This window comes from Myxocyprinus asiaticus, chromosome 9 (genome assembly GCF_019703515.2).
Source record: "Myxocyprinus asiaticus isolate MX2 ecotype Aquarium Trade chromosome 9, UBuf_Myxa_2, whole genome shotgun sequence".
Taxonomy (NCBI): Eukaryota; Metazoa; Chordata; class Actinopteri; order Cypriniformes; family Catostomidae; genus Myxocyprinus; species Myxocyprinus asiaticus.
Genome location: NC_059352.1, coordinates 9,278,060 through 9,296,020, shown reverse-complemented (window position 1 = coordinate 9,296,020; position 17,961 = coordinate 9,278,060). Strand labels below are relative to the sequence as shown.

Genomic DNA, 17,961 nt, shown 5'->3' with positions numbered 1-17,961 from the left:
GAGTTTCACGAAAATCGGTCCAAAAAAAAAGTGCAATAATTATGCCGTGATGCGAGCTGAGGGAGGGGGGCTGGCTGAGTAGCTTCTGCACAAAGAATCCTATTTTATAAACTTTTTCTACTCAGTCCCGCCCACTGCCGCTCTATCTAGCTTCTCATTGGCTAGAGTGCGGTAACACTTTCACCTCATTGGGTGTTGAAGATGTCCGTTCGCGTTCCCTCATAGCAGCTGAATTTTGGTAAAGCACATCTTCAACAACGGTACTGCTCGATGAGCGATATTGGAAACCGATCAGACCTGGTATGGCACCCACAACGGTAAGAATTTTCATCTATAAAACATATTGGTAAATAATTTTCCCCTGAATATAGAGAGAAAGGTGAAGACTAAAAGCACGAGAGGAGAAGAAAGTATTTGTACACGAACAGGATGCAGATTGTATGAATAGTTTGGATAGTTGAAAGAGATTGTGAGTTTTAAATAGCCAACAGTTATACAGGCAACTGCACAAGCAAGTAAACAAGTGTGCCAATGCTAATTGGACGGGATTTTCTACTGGGGATTTGTACGAAGAAGAATATTTTATTGTAATAATCGAAACCTCTAATTGTTTACCGTGAAAAATGTCTGCCTTTTAGTTTCTTTGCGAAATGAACAACTTTTTGTTTGACAGTTTTGCAGGTTTGTTTTAAGCTCTGTCTCAAATCATAGTGAGTTGTCTGCCTAGACAGCATTTTCGTGCATCAGATGCGTCCCCAGTCAGCACAAATGATGCCCCAAAATGCTGTCTAGGTAGGCAGCTCACTAGGTTTTTAGGAAAAATGTCAACACACTCCTCCAAAGAACTTTAGTATGATAGTATGACAGTTTAAATTGTATGTATGTGTATATATATATATATATATATATATATATATATATATATATATATATATATATACATACGCACACATATATACATATACTATATAATTTAGAAATTAAGAATTATTAGTATTTATTTCTAAAAGAACTGAAATTCATGACAGGGCCATGCAAGTGTACATTACATTATATAGAGTCACACATCTTTGACAACTTGTAGCTCTCAAGGAGCTTGAGGATTCAGTGAATTACCCTTTGACATGTGGGGTAAGCATGGACTTAAAGACTGCACTTTCAGAACATTTTTGAATAATTAAGGAGGCATTTGGGCTGATGTTCAATGCAAAAGCACCCTTTAATTCAGAGAAGCATGGGCACCATTAAAAAGGAAATGCCAAATTAGTCAACCGTAAAGAACACATCGGATAATTCTCAAGTGCACTTAAAGAAAGGAACACAGATTTATAAAAATAAAAAAAACTCTTAAGAGTGTTTTGATTGTGTTTCTGTTACTTTTTCCCTCGCATGTACAAAATGGTTCATACTAAATCCTACATTTTAGTAGGATAAATTCATCTTTAAAGCTGAAGTGGTAATTTTCTGTTAAAATACTTTCTCCTATCCCACTGTAATATGCAGTTTAGTAAGACAAGTGTAACTGGCAATACAGCAAATGAAACATTCTGTTAAGAAAGACATATTGTCATGTTATATTTACAATGTTTCATTTGTAAGTGATAAAGATGGCTTTTTATGATTTAAAGTACATTTTATAAGGTGCATTGTATCGATAGCTACGGAGACAACATATGTGAAATCAGCCAACCTTGTAGTCTTTTTCACATTTGATCTATTTCATTATTGTTTAGTTGAAAGTACCTACTAATGCACCTTATAATTTATTTTGGATTTATGAAAGCCAAAGTGAAGTTATGAAATTAGCACATCTATGAAGTATGGCATGGAGCACACTTTAAATTAGCACTATTTGAATGGGTAAACCACAAACCATGAAAGCTTTCATTCATACTTATTGCGTCAGATGAACAAATTTGACAGAAGTTTGCACATGTGACACAGATGAAAGGCACGGTCTTAATTAATGTGGGTTAATGCTCGGTAGAAGTGATGTGTACAGCACAGTAATGTGATTTATGGGAACTCTGACGTGGAAGCGAGACACAAACTGCAGCTGGAGCACAGTAGCTGGAAGTCTTCTGTCTCTGTGCATGTTATATAACAATCTTGAGTCGAGTCCTCATGACTTCATGATGTGGAAACTTTGGCTGACCGCACAAATCTCTACGTGAACTAAAGGCACCGTTAAAAGAAAAGTGGGGTCAGAGCGAAGAGAGCTAAGTTCGGTTTCATAAGATTATTTTAGTTGAGATTTGCAGCTCTGGGTCAACACATTCATGGTGTGCGCAGTTATATGGGAAAGTGAAATTTGATGTGTTTAAGGTTTTCTGTGCACATTTACTATTTAGAGTACTTAGAAGTGACTTCTAGGAATGGAATTTAAGTCAATCCAACAAGCCTCTTTCTCAAGCTGTCTATTGATAGGCAGCACTTAGAAAAATCACAGAATGCTGTTTTAGCTTTGATGTTATGACAAATGCTTTGACTCATATTCATAAGAATAAAAGGGGGGTGGGGCCTGGGTAGCTCAGTGGTAAAGACGCTGGCTATCACCCCGGAGTTCGCTAGTTCGAATCTCAGGGCATGCTGAGTGACTCCAGCCAGGTCTCCTAAGCAACCAAACTGGCCCGGTTGCTAGGGAGGGTAGAGTCACATGGGGTAACCTCCTCGTGATCACTATAATGTGGTTCATTCTCGGTGGGGCACGTGGTGAGTTGAGCGTGGTTGCCGCAGTGGATGGCGTGAAGCCTCCACACGCACTGTGTCTCCGTGGCAACACGCTCAACAAGCCACGTGATAAGATGCGCGGGTTGACGGTCTCAGACATGGAGGCAACTGGGATTCGTCCTCCGCCACCCAGACTGAGGCGAATCACTACGCGACCACGAGGACTTAAAAGCGCACTGGGAATTGGGCATTCCAAATTGGGAGAAAAAGGAGAAAAATCCCCCCCCCCCCCCCCCCCAAAAAAAAATAATAATAAAAAAATAGAAAATTCCATCTGCCTTTTTCCTTTGAACTGCACAGAAAGAAAACCAACCAGATAGGTTTACACATTTCGATGTTTGGATTTCGAACACAAAGGGAGATATTTTGCAAAATGTCTGAGGTGCTCTTTTCCATACACCAAAAGTGGTGATTTGATTTATACTATCAAGCTCCAAAATGAGCAAACAACAATCAAAAAAGTAGTTCATACAACTTGTGTGCTATATTCCAAGTCTTCTAAAGGCATATAATAGCTTTGTGTGTGGAGGCAGACAGATATATTGGTTTTACCCATTAATCAGTGCCTGTAGTTGCGTTTTTAATTATTGGTGAATATCTCTGCTGATAGTTGCAGATATTTATTTATTTTATTTCTCCGTGTTCCTCAGATTCTACACAGCTTGGTTCTGCAGTACAACAGTGGCCTCTAGAGGTGAAATATAAACAATCACTGACATCGTTGAGATTTGCTGTGTCCAAATCTTTCATCATTTACAATATTCATCCATATTTTTATTCTAACTTTAATGTATATGTTATTTTGATTAGACAATCAACCGTTTTAAATCTAAGCGAGGGCATGCAAAGAAAAATGTGACTACATGAAAACGTCCCCCGTCAGTAAATACGTTATGTCTCCAACTTCATATCTTGTGAATAATAATAAACTTTATTCCTCATTAAACCTTATCAGGTGAAATATATACATATACAAAACCCTTCATCTGGTGAATATATAGGCAAAAAAAGATTCATTTGGTAAATAATTAAATATACAGTTGAAATCAGAAGTTTACATACACCTTAGCCAAATACACGTAAACTCAGTTTTTCACAATTTCTGACATTTTATCGAAGAAAACATTCCCTGTCTTAGGTCAGTTAGGACCACTACTTTATTTTAAGAATGTGAAATGTCAGAATAATAGGAGAGAGAATGATTTATTTCAGCTTTTATTTCTTTCATCACATTCCCAGTGGGTCAGAATTTTACATACAATTTGTTAGTATTTGGTAGTATTGCCTTTAAATTGTTTAACTTGGGTCAAATATTTTAGGTAGCCTTCCACAAGCTTCTCACAATAAGTTACTGGAATTTTGGCCCATTCCTCCAGATAGAACTGGTGTAACTGAGTCAGGTTTGTAGGCTTCCTTGCTCGCACACGTTTTTTCAGTTCTGCCCACAAATTTTCTATCAGATTGAGGTCAGGGCTATTGTGATGGCTACTCCAATACCTTGACTTGTCCTTAAGCCATTTTGCCACAACTTTGGATGTACGCTTGGAGTCATTGTCCATTTGGAAGATCCATTTGCAACCGAGCTTTAACTTCCTGGCTGATGTCTTGAGATGTTGCTTCAATATATCCACATCATTTTCCTTCTTCATGATTCTATCTATTTTGTGAAATGCACCAGACCCTCCTGCAGCAAAGCACCCCCACAACATGACCCCCATGCTTCGCGGTTGGGATGGTGTTCTTCAGCTTGCAAGCCTCACCCTTTTTCCTCCAAACAGAACAATGGTCATTATGGGCAAAAAGTAAAAATTTTGTCTCATCAGACCAGAGGAAATTTCTCCAAAAAGTAAGATCTTTGTCCCCATGTGCACTTGCAAACTGTAGTCTGGATTTTGTATTGTGGTTTTGGAGCAGTGGCTTCTTCCTTGCTGAGCAGCCTTTCAGGTTATGTTGGTATAGGACTCGTTTTACTGTGGATATAGATACTTGTCTACCTGTTTCCTCCAGCATCTTCACAAGGTCCATTGCTGCTGTTCTGGGATTGATTTGCACTTTTCGCACCAAACTATGTTCATCTTTAGGAGACAGAATGCATCTCCTTCCTGAGCGGTATGATGGCTGTGTGGTTCCATGGTGTTTATACTTGCAAACTAATGTTTGTACAGATGAACGTGGTACCTTCAGGTGTTTGGAAATTGCTCCCAAGGATGAACCAGACTTGTATAGGTCCACAAATTTTTGTCTGATTTCTTTTGATTTTCCCATGATGTCAGGCAAAGAGGCACTGAGTTTGAAGGCAGGCCTTAAAATACATCTACAGGTACACCTCCAATTAAGTACGCCTCCTATCGGAAGCTAATTGTCTAAAGGCTTGACATAATTTTCTGGAATTTTCCAAGCTGCTTAAAGGCACAGTTAACTTGGTGTATGTAAACTTCTGTCCCACTGGAGCTTTGATATAGTCAATTAAATGTGAAACAATCTGTCTGTAAACAGTTGTTGGAAAAATCACTTGTGTCATACACAAAGCAGATGTCCTAAACAACTTGCCAAAACTAGTTTGCTAATATTAAATCTGTGGAGTGGTTAAAACATTAGTTTTAATGACTTCAACCTAAGTGTATGTAAACTTCTGACTTCTCTATAGTTTCTAAATAAAAGTCACTGGTGTGTTTCGGGCTTGCTTATAATTAAAAGTCTGACTTAATGCACCAAATCTTAATTTTTTCTGATTACTATTAGGATTTTGGTTGAACAACAAACTATGTCTTGGGGGGTTGAGGTATTGTCTGTTACTATAGATTGTACTTTACTATTACTGTAGACTGCGTAATCTGGGTAAAGAGAGCTGCGGAACTGCAACTCTGTACAAATCATCAATAGGTCATTCCTACAATTCGGTGACATTCCAGCTTTGAAACCTTTGAAAAATAAAACATACTTTTACAAGTTTCTTTATGTTTCATCATTACAGGGACATATTAAAGACTGTATTAGTCATACTGGTCAAGCTAAATTACTCAAAAATTAAGATGTACATCCAGTTAAATGGGCAGCATCAGCGTGGACAATAACAGGGTGGACATTCAGTGGATAAATGAGTCACTACATGATCTGTGATTGATATCTAGGAAACATATTTGTAAACTAATAATTATGATTGTATTTCTGTTAACATAAATACTGTATATTGAAATTTTAAAATTATATTAATTTCCCATATATATTCCCATAATAGGGTAGACATGTTATGCTTGACCACATATGACTAACACCACAAAATAAAGGAAAACATAAATAAATCAATGGAGTTATAAACTTCAAATAACTCAAAGCTAAAAAAAACTGTACTTTTATTTTGAATTAATGCACTTATGCAGTTTTTCTTATCTCTCTCTCTCTCTTCCAGAACGAGCTCTGACATATGCAATAAAATGTAATGGCATGTCATGAATAGGTGCTTTTTCTGGTGTTTTAAAATCCCAGTGGTGGGAAACAATTAACATGCACTCGAATATATGACTTCGACAAAATTATCTTGCTTCTGACAGAAAACACGACAGAAGACATGCGCTGATTGTCACTAATCTTTTTCCCAGCTGTTTCTGTCAAGTGTGTAGCATCCGTGCAAAGCAACATCCGATATCTCACACAACTAATGTGAAAGGTGTGTGTGTTTCAGGTCCATTTCTCTCAATTTGTGAAATATTCTCAGCAGTTTGGGTATGTGACGCTAAAATACGGGACAAACATTATTGCATATGGATTATTTTACAGGACGTTTGGCATATTTCTTTAATTAATTTGACCTGATACTGCTTCAGCGTGAGGGTGACTCTCTGTCTCTCCACTCACTGGCATGAATTCCTTGAGTTGATGATGCTGGTGACAATGGTTGTCAGGGGCGGGGAATGGTAGAATTCAAGTGATAATGCGCCAATTACAACAAAGAATCTCCAGTTTCACAAAACAGCATCCAATACAGTTAAAGGGAAACTAAAAACAGTAGATTATGGATGTCTGAAGCAGCAAAACTAGTGGGTATACCGAGAGTATACGCAAATATTGATCCTTAGAAGTTGTTATACGCAAACAGCCCTGGGAAAAAAGTACGCATATGCCGTATATGTGCGTATGGCCCCGACTACACCACTGACTTCAAATTTATGCATTCAGTTCATTACTGTACATTAAATAAGCAGCACATTGTATAATCAAGACAAGCACATCTTTAAAACACCATTATACAGCAAACTAGTCGTTTGGTCTGCACTAGAAATGAAGATTGATGCATGACTGCCTGTTTCATAACTTTACCCTTAATGTTGTGTATAGTTTGTTTGTTCGAAATGTATAGGATTCCATTACGGTCATTAGAATCCCTGATCGCGATTTTTATAAATAAGCACTGTAAATCTGGTTTCTTTTAACTAACTTAACCTCTGTGTTGGTGAAACGCTACTTCTAGATCTTCTGCCCACTGATTTGCTCAGTGTTCTGTTTTGCATGATCTTTACAGGAGTCGAGACTGAACGTGGAGGCTTTAAGTAAGAGAGATGTGCTGCTACTCTTCAGTGTGCTTGAAGGGGAGCTGGAGGCCAGAGACTTTGTCATACAAGCACTCAGGGTTAGTCCAATATTTCTTTATAATTCCTTTACAGGCAGCAGTACAAAGCTATACTTGTAAACTATGGTTCATTTGCAGCTTAAAGGAATAGTTCACCCAAAAATGAAAATTTGCTGATAATTTACTCACCCTCAGGCCATCCAAGATGTATCTGAGTTTCTTTCTTCATCAAAACAGAATTTAAGACTTTTAGGATTTCATTTCAGGCCTCCTCCTCTAAACAATGCAAGTGAATGTCCTCCATTTTTTGACAAATTAATATTTAAGGTGCATCAAAATAATCCACACGACTCCAGTCGATAAATCAAGTTCTTCTGAATGCAAACGCTTGATTATTTTTAGAAACAAAACAATACTTATATACTTTTTAACTACAAATGTTCACTTCCATACTTCTCTGTGACGTGCGCTTATGAGGGATGACGTAAGCTCGTTGGTAAGGTCACGAGTCATGTGGAGGAGGAGTCAGGATGCACGTTATTGTTTACAAGAGAAACTTGTGCAGTTCACAAGCCAAAACAGTCCAAAACAATAAAAAAACAAAAAAAAAAATTCCAAATAATAATGAAAAAAACCCCAATGTAAACAATGACACGCTTCCTTACTCCTCCTCCATGTGACCTGTGACCTTACCAACGAGCTTACGTCATTCCTCTCATGAGCGCGTGTCACAGAGATGTACGGAAGCGAACATTTGTAGTTAAAAAGTATATAAGTATTGTTTTGTTTCTAAAAAGAATCAATCATTTGGGTTCAGAAGACCTTTATTTGTCAACTGGAGTCATGTGGATTATTTTGATGCACCCTTAATATGCATTTTGTACTCCATTTTTTTGACAGTCCATTCACTTGCATTGTTTAGAGGAGGAGGCCTGAAATGAAATCCTAAAAGTCTTAAATTCTGTTTTGATGAAGAAAGAAACTCGGATACATCTTGGATGGCTGGAGGGTGAGTATCAGCAAATTTTCTTTTTTGGGTGAACTATTCCTTTAATTAGCTTTAAATACTTCTTTGAAATCAATATAAGGCGATGTAACTTGGATGCAGTGAAATTTCAGCCACTGATTATATTCACTTTCAATTAGCATCAGTAAGTCAGTGGGCTATATTGAAAAACTACACTACCCATAATCCTAAGCTCTCAGACTACTTACATATTTTATTTATATATCTGAATAATTGCAATAAACATATAACATATTGTTTTTATACTTTTAATCAATAACTGTAAGTCAGTAGGTTTATATTTTAACATTTTTGTAGTTTCGACATTTCACATTTTCAGCATCGTTTAAGTTTTGTCATTTGCAATGCCTCATGGGATAAGTAGTGTATTGGCTCATAAAAGAATTGAAGTACATACACTTGTACCTGTCTTTTTAAAAAAAAATATTTTAGAATTTCATATTTATTTTTTGCTTCTAATCAAAGTTTGTAATATTGTGATCTTTGAATCGATTGGTTTTGTTCATGGCTCAGAACTGTTTATTGAAGAATTTATTTTACTGGAGAAAATGAATGGGAAAAATACTTCAATCTGGAACCAAGGCCGCTAAAAAAATGGGCAGACACTTGTGCTAATATCCTGGTTTCTCATGTACCATTATATGAGCAATTTGTAGCATTGTTCAACTGAACTGTCAAGAATACTAAACTGCCTCCATAACAGTTTTGACACACCACATAAAAGAAACCTACCCCAGTCAATACACGGAGTACAAACAACTGAAACAAAATGGATCATTCCTGTGTCATGTACATTTTATTCAGGAGCATCTGGACTTGTTTATTTATTCAAGATGTTTGAGCTACTTACAGTGCTCTTGATGCAACTTTACCCATGCAGCTGCCCAACACATACATCAGTCCCAATTTACACCATTAGGAAGGCAACTCCCTCCATTATTGGCGGGTCTTATGATCTTGTGGTATATGATGAGAATAAATCTCTTGAGAATTCCCATTATCCTACTGCATACTCAACTGATAAAGCCACTTGAATGAGTGCCAAAAATAGTAATAGACTTTTATTATTAAAAGTAATATTGATTTTTTTGATATTGACAGTAATATAGATTTTTTTTTTTTTTTTTAATCCATAACCTTGTAGTTGTCAATTTAGTTTAATTTAAAAGCATACATTAGATGGGAAAACATTCAAATTAAATACATTTATGGTACAAAAAGGACAAATAAATGAATGGAAAAACAATAATCTGCAACAAGTGTGATTTTTGAGGACATGACCCAGTTTACAGATTTATGTTCTTAATTTTTTTCCCAAATGTTACATTGTGGTTGTGAGAACACAAAATGTCTTGATTTCTTAAAGAAATGTTCCATGTTCAATACAAGTTAAGCTCAAATAACAGCATTTGTGGCATAATGTTGATTACCGTAAAAAATAATTTAGACTAATCCGAAACATTCCAACATGACTAGAACATTGTTTTTAAGGTTAGCATAATATTCCTGAAAATGTTAAAACTTTCTGAAAATGTAATTTGCCAACTTTTTTTATCAGAGTTTAATCTCATAAAATCGCAACAAACATTTTTTTTAAAGGACGTATGAACAGTTGTGAAAGTTTTTTCCTAACATTGTGAAGTATATCGAATACTAATGTTGGGCCTCATGTATTCAGATAGAAGGCAAAGGCAGGCCTAACACAGTCGTAAAAACCTAACTCAAGCCCCCACATACCAAGTCGTAAATCTTACTGATAAAAATTGCGCCAAAATCAAACACAGGGAGTCCAAAACAGACTACAAATCCCATGAAGCCTTGCTCACTAAAGGATCGAACTCTCAACTCCTATTGGATGAGGCACACAACAGAACGTCCCTCAAACCATGACATCATCAGGAGTAGAAATACCTCTGAAATGCTTCCAGGATTTGCTTCCAGCAACTTTGTTCACAGTGTATAGACGCAGCTCATCGCTGCTCTCAGGTGCAGCCTCGTGGCACAAGGAAGTAACGTCCGACTTGAAACTGTGGCCATACAATCTCCATCTCGCTGGATGAGTTGAGATTACTCTGTGTTCAACCGAACACTCTAACGGATCCGAAGGAGACCGCCGAGCAATCCGCATCTTCATCCGTTTGCCTGCAGAAGTGAAGAGATTAAAGATTTCTTTTCCATCGTCAATCAAGTCGACATTTCTGATTTCTCCGCCAGCCCACCGAGAATCAACAGCCGTACCGCCCGCCGACAGAGCGAGGAAACGGCCTCCCGACATCACCCAAGCCTCAAGGAACCGGGTCGGAGTTAAAGGACGGATGAACACACATTCTGCATCCTCATGTGATTCAAGTAAGAGGTTTACGTCTGGGCAGAGATAGAATATTATAGCATGTTATTCTTGTGTTTCAAGGTTTTTGCTTGTACAGTTTACAGACCGCCATGTCCGCTCATTATTAATACTCAGGGTATTAATTATCACGAATTTGTTTTGCTGTATTGTGGTCCAACCAAATTGGACTGTTGTGCATTTTCGCCATTGTGGGTGAGACTGGCAAACTGAGTTTATCCATTAAAGAGTCAAAGAACGTGGGAATTTTATGAGCCGTCCACCGCGTCTCTGAGCGATAAACTAACAGCTGCTTTCTCTCCCACGATCGGGAAATCGGCTTTAGGGCCGTCACTTTATTCTTTCTCTCTCTCTCTCTCTCTCTTTTGTACTAACCACACTGACACACACACACACACACACGCACACACACACATCTTATGTGTTATAGGATTATTTTTATTTCCATATCTAATCATATCACTGTTTAGTTTGTAGTTGTATGTCGGAAGTTTATTGACTGCATTGTATTAATTATTAATTGATATTACTGCATAAATAAACTTTGTTTATATTACAAAGAGAAGTGTTTTGGTTTGTTTTGCATACGCCTGTGTCATGCTGACGGGATGTCAGTGCTTGGATTCAAACCTTCATTCATTGTTTTTTTTTCCCGAAAATCGATATTCTTCGGATGTCGATTTTCCTAAGAAAACAATCTAATATTGAGACTGTTTTACTATCTGGTGATTAGTCCCTGATTCCAGGGTGGTGCCCCGTCAATGTTAATCCTTATTAATATTCTAGTGATTTTTGATAATTGATAATTATCTTTGATGATTGTTGAATTTGAATGATCAATAAGCTAGTGTTAATTTTAATTAATGTTTCATCGATGTTAACAATTAACGATTATCTTTGATAATTATTGATTTTAAAGGATTAAAAAAGCTAACATTGATTCTCATCAATGTTCTGTTGATTTTAATAATCTTTGATAATTATTAATTATTGCTAATAACCAAACCCGCTCCTAAACGTGGCGCACTACATTTACTGGAGCCCCATATGAGGTTTTAATGAGTTAGATTCAATTAATTAATTAAAATATTAATTAATAACTAAAGAAATAATTTTATTATTTCTGATAGTAACACTGATCTAAACAACCAGTAAAGCCCTACACTAATAACGTAATAATAATGTTCCATTAACATTATTTTAACAACGTTTGTTCCTAACCTTTACGTAACATTATTAAATTTGTTGGAATGTTCCCTGTTAGGCTGGGCATACACTCCTGTACTGTTTATGTCACTTTAATGCTTGTGAATGAGACATTTTATCAATACTTGCTTCAACAGATGTATAATGACTAGTTTGCTGTTAAACAGGTTCAGTGCTCCACACTGCACACTAGAAAGACATTGTAGCTGTATCTCTCAATGAAATCCAGATGTCTGTCTGCCTCTTAGATCAATTGTGCACACTAGCACATTAAAATACTTTAGACCTCAACACTAAGAAGTCTCCATGTACAGTTAATCTGTGGCAAAGCTCAGTTTATTTAGAGAAATGTAAAAACTATAAATGTATTTGTTTCTTTAGACTTCATGAGAGTAGTCCTTGTATTAAAAAAGTCCTTGTATTGGTAAAGTCCTGAATAACCTACTTTCAGTTAAATGCTGGATTGCCAAACAATCCATTAGTGAAATATACAAGTAAACTCGGTTTGTCGTACTTTTGAAGTTTAGTGTCTTGCTATCTGCTACATTCCCAACTTTGCTACATTCTAGGGCTTTAATTACACCAGACTGACTATTATTTGCCTTTTTTTTTTTTTTTTTTTTTTTTTGTCAAGCCCTTTTCTCTTTAATTTGTATTTCTTTATTTTAACCGTGGGACTCCTACTACATTCCAGCACTGTCACTGGGCCCCATCCCACACTGGTGGATGCCAGGCTTTCAAACGCAGCTTACAGCAGTAACAGCAGCCTGGATGAAACTTCTGTACACCACGGCCAGATGAAAGATCTTTAAAATCACCTGAACAAATCAGCCAACCAAATGTGCTATACATGCAAGAAATTTCCATGGTGTTACAATGGATTTTATTTTTTTTTTTTTTTTCTGTTTATCAAATGTGATACTTTTGTTTGTACATTTGCCATGGTAATACATGTTTTTTTCTGTAAATAGTATCATAGTGTAAAACAATGTTTTTTGGACAAGGTACCATAGTAATACTGTTTTTTGGACATGTATCATAGTAATACCATAGTTTTTGGACATGTGCTATGATAATACAGTGTTTTTTGTACATGGTGCCATGGTAATATTGTTTTTGGACATGTACTATGGTAATACTATAGGTTTTGTTTTTTTGGAGATGGTATCATAGTAATACCATAGTTTTTGGACATGTATCATGGTAATACCATGTTTCTTGGAGATAGTATCATAATAATACCATTGTTTTTGGATGGTAATACAATGTTTTTTTTTTATTATTGTTTTTTTAGATGTATCATCGTATTATCATAATTTTTGGACATGTACCATGGTAATAGACCTTTTTCATAGACTGTGATAACGCGTTTCCGCATTATTTATCAGTGTAAATCTTGCTAATTTTTTTATATTTTCAATTTTTTAAATATTGAGTGTACATTTTATAACATTATATTTTGTGTTATATTACTCTGGAATTAGTTTAAAAAAAACTAATTACCACAGCTGCAAGGGGGTTTTGATTACAGCTGCTGAGAGAGTGACTGTAAATTTGGCATCTTCTCCCATCTGACTGTCTTAATCCACCGCTCTCTATTTTTTTCCTCTTCTGGAAAGTCATTCAAACATAATAGTGGATTTTTTCTTTTGCTCTTGGAGCAAATGGGTAAGTGAAAATAATATTTGCTGTGGTCTCCCATTCACTCCCATTCACCGCTGTCGAAGTTTACCCTGCAAACGTTTACTATCACGTTCCAAAACCTGGAATGTGAAAAAGGTCTATACCATGTTTTTTTGGACATGGTATCATGGTAAATCTGTTTTTGGACATGTACCATGGTAATACCATGTTCTTTTTTGGAGATGGTATCATAGCAATACCATTGTTTTTGGACATGTACCATAATAATACCATGTTTTTTTGTTTTGGAGATGGTATCATGGTAATACCATGTTTCTTGGAGATAGTATCATAATAATACCATTGTTTTTGGATGGTAATACCATGTTATTTTTTTTGGAGATGTATCATCCTAATATCATAATTTTTGGACACGTACCGTGGTAATATCATGTTTTTTGGACATTGTACCATGTTAATACTGTTTTTGGACATGTACTATGGTAATACTGTTTTTGGACATGTACCATGGTAATACTGTGTGTTTTGTTTTTTTGGAGATGGTGTCATAGCAATACCATTGTTTTTGGACATGTACCATGGTAATACCATGTTTTATTTTTATTTTTTATTTTTTTTTGGAGATGGTATCATAGTAATACCATAGTTTTTGGACATGTAACATGGTAATACTATGTTTCTTGGAGACAGTATCAAAGCAATACCATTGTTTTTTGACATGTACCATAATAATACCATGTTTTTTTGTTTTGGAGATGGTATCATGGTAATACCATGTTTCTTGGCGATAGTAGCATGATAATACCATTGTTTTTGGTTGGTAATACCATGTTATTTTTTTTGGAGATGTATCATCGTAATATCACAATTTTTGGACATGTACCATGATAATACCATGTTTTTTGGACATTGTACCATGTTAATACTGTTTTTGGACATGTACTATGGCAATAGACCTTTTTCATAGACTGTGATAACATGTTTCCGCCTTATTTACACTGATAAATCTTGCTAATTTTTTTATATTTTCAATTTTTTAAATATTGAGTGTACATTTTATAACATTTATATTTTGTGTTATATTACCCTGGAATTAGTTTTAAAAAACGAATTACCACAGCTGCAAGGGGGTTTTGATTACAGCTGCTGAGAGAGTGACTGTAAATTTGGCATCTTCTCCCATCTGACTAGCTTAATCCACCGCTCTCTATTTTTTCCTCTTCTGGAAAGTCATTCAAACGTAATAGTGGATTTTTTCTTTTGCTCTTGGAGCAAATGGGTAAGTGAAAATAATATTTGCTGTGGTCTCCCATTCACTCCAATTCACCACTGTTGAAGTTTACCCTGCAAACGTTTACTTCCGTGTTCCAAAACCTGGAATGTGAAAAAGGTCTGTACCATGTTTTTTTTTGGACATGGTATCATGGTAAAACTGATTTTGGACATGTACCATGGAAATAACATTTTTTTGGTACATTATACCATAGTAATACTTTTTTTTTTTTTTTTTTTTTACATTGTTTCATAGTAATACCATAGTTTTTGGACGTGTGCCATGGTAATACAATGTTTTTTGTACATGGTACCATGGTAATACCATGTTTCTTGGAGATGGTATCATAGCAATACCATTGTTTTTGGACATGTACCATAATAATACCATGTTTTTTTTTGGAGATGGTATCATAGTAATATCATAGTTTTTGGACATGTCCCATGGTAATACCATGTTTTTTGGACATGGTATAATAGTAATCCTTTTGTTTTTGGTCATGTACCATGGTAATACCATGTTTTTTGGATATGGTACCATAGTAATACTGTTTTTGGACATGTACCATCGTAATACCATGTTTTTTGGACATGGTACCATGGTAATACTGTTTTTGGACATGTACCATGGTAATACCATGTTTTTTAGACATGGTATCATAGTAATATCAATGGTTTTGGACATGTACCATGGAAACACCATGTTTTTTTGTACATGGTACCATGATAATACTGTTTTTGGACATGTACTATGGTAATACCATGTTTTTTGGAGATTGTATCATAGTAAAACCATTGTTTTTGGACATGCACAATGGTAATACCATAGTTTTTCAACATGTGCCGTGGTAATACCATGTTTTTCTAGGTATGGTACCATAGTAATACTCTTTTTTTGGTTGTGTACCAATGTAGTACCATGTTTTTTGGACATGGTGTCATAATAAAACCATAGTTTGTTTGGACATGTACCATGGTTATTATCATGTTTTTTGAACATGGTACCATGGTAATTCTGTATTTGGATGTTTACCATGGTAAAACTATGTTTTTTTTTTGGACATGATATCATAGTAATACCATTGTTTTTGGACATGTACCATGGTAATACTATGTTTTTCTGGATATGGTACCATGGTAATTCTCTTTTTTTGGACATGTACCATGGTAATAATTTTCTTTTTTAACATGGTACCACGGTAACACCATCTTTTTTGGGGGGGGGGGGATAATGGTACATGGTAAATGGTACAATGGTAATACTGTTTTTGATCATCCATCCATCCATCCATCCATCTTCTAAAGCCTATATAGTGTTGTGGGTAGTGCTGGAGCCTATCCCAGCTGTCTCGGGCCACAGGGAAACAGTTGGTTAGTTCATCACAGGGCTAATACACACATTCACACCTCCAATTCACTTAACCTACATGTTTTTGGACTGTGGGGGAAACCGGAGCAACCGGAGGAAACCCACGCAAACACGGGGAGACTCCACACAGAAAGGCCCTGGATGAGACCTTCGAACCAGGGAACTTGCTGTGAGGCGACAGTGCTACCCACCGTGCCACCCCTTGTTTTTGGAGATGGTATCATAGTATTACCATGTTTTTTGACATGGTACCATGGTAGTACTGTTTTGATGGATGTGTACCATCGTAATATGTTTTTAAAAAAAAAATTTTTTTTTTACGTGGTATCATTGTACTTTCATAGTTTTTGGACGTGTACCATGGTAATACCATGCTTTTTGAGCATGTACCATGGTAATACTGATTTTGGACATGTACCATGGTAATATCATGTTTTTTGGAGATGGTATCATAGTAATACCATAATTTTCGGACAAGTACCATGGCATTACCATGTTTTTTGTACATGGTACAATAGTATTTCCATAGTTTTTGTACATGTTACCATGGTATCTGTCTTAATTTATTCATCCTCATGTCATACCTTCATTTATGCTTTAAAGAAGAAAAAAAGTTATACGGTTTTCGAACAACGTGTGTTTTCATTTTCAAACGATAGGTATTCCTTTAAGTTGATTCTATTTTTTTGGCTTTAGGGATGGCTCTGTATCAGACAGACGGTAAGCAAGACAACTTCCCTTTGGAGCTTATTATCAGCATCGGTACAAAGGCCAGTTCCCTGGTCTCCGATCAAGCCTGGTTTTATTCTGAAATCCACTTTGAATGTTGTTTGTTCTCTGGAAAGCCTTACGCAAACATGTAAAACATTATTCCTCACATTTTCTTTGGTCTAGAGTCAGCTTTAAACTTTATTATAGTGCCATTGGTTCATCTGATCATGTTAGCGTGGCAATAAAACTCGGCATCTGTGCTCTACAGCTTGTTGTTTTTTTTTTTTGTGGTGTAGCTTTATGGAAGGCTGCACAGATATTATCTCCTGCATTCCTGATTTTGAAAGCATTGCACTGATGCTGTGTGTGTGTCTCACAAAGTAGATTTAGATTTTAGAGGTATAAATCATTCTTTTAAAACCACTTTTAAGTGATTTAAGTGACTTCCTAAGTAGATAGCTTATAGATATTTAACCCAACTGTATATTTCATCTAAAAATCGTTATGGTTTTTAGGGGCAATGTTCTGGCATGCTTGGATTAAAATCTGTCACTCATTGCCTGCTCTGAATGAGGTCATTAAAGCATGACATTTCTGCTCTCTCTCTCTCTCTCTTTCTATCAAATTTGTCCATAAACTATAGCTGCACTTGTTTTTCTATAATGGTGGGTACTCTAATGGTATTTTCTTTCTCATAAACCTAACCATCACAGAAAGCTTTCTGGATTTTTAGATTTTCATTAATATATTATTTAGTACGTTTATGAAGCCATTTTCGACAATGTAGGTGATTTCAGGTTTTACTATCCTTGTGGGGACATTTGGTTCCCACATTGTAGACAAAACCTGACCCTCACACATATTACTTATTATTTTCCCATCACATTCAGTCCAAAGAAAAAATGAAAAAACAGGAGAGCAAATGCCACATCACAACAGCCCCCAATCTCTTTATAACTCAGTTTTTGGTGTGTACCCTATGGTCAGTAGGCATGCTTAAATCATACTTACAAATACCATTCATTATTTGCTTTTGGTGCTTGCTCTGAAAAAAGGCAGTGGAACTAAACAGTGTTTTGCTCGAATAA

General features: G+C 36.0%; 1 protein-coding gene across 1 annotated transcript in view; it reads left to right on the top strand.

Annotated features, from left to right (window-relative positions):
- Positions 1–177: 177 nt before the first annotated feature.
- The window catches only part of LOC127446542 (CTTNBP2 N-terminal-like protein), a 31,998-nt gene continuing 14,214 nt past the window's right edge, over positions 178–17,961 (top strand). Inside the window, exons 1-2 of the mRNA XM_051707536.1 lie at positions 178–317; positions 7,250–7,357. Coding sequence (XP_051563496.1) covers positions 303–317; positions 7,250–7,357 — 123 coding nt within the window. The 5' untranslated portion in view covers positions 178–302. The remainder of the gene's footprint in view (positions 318–7,249; positions 7,358–17,961) is intronic.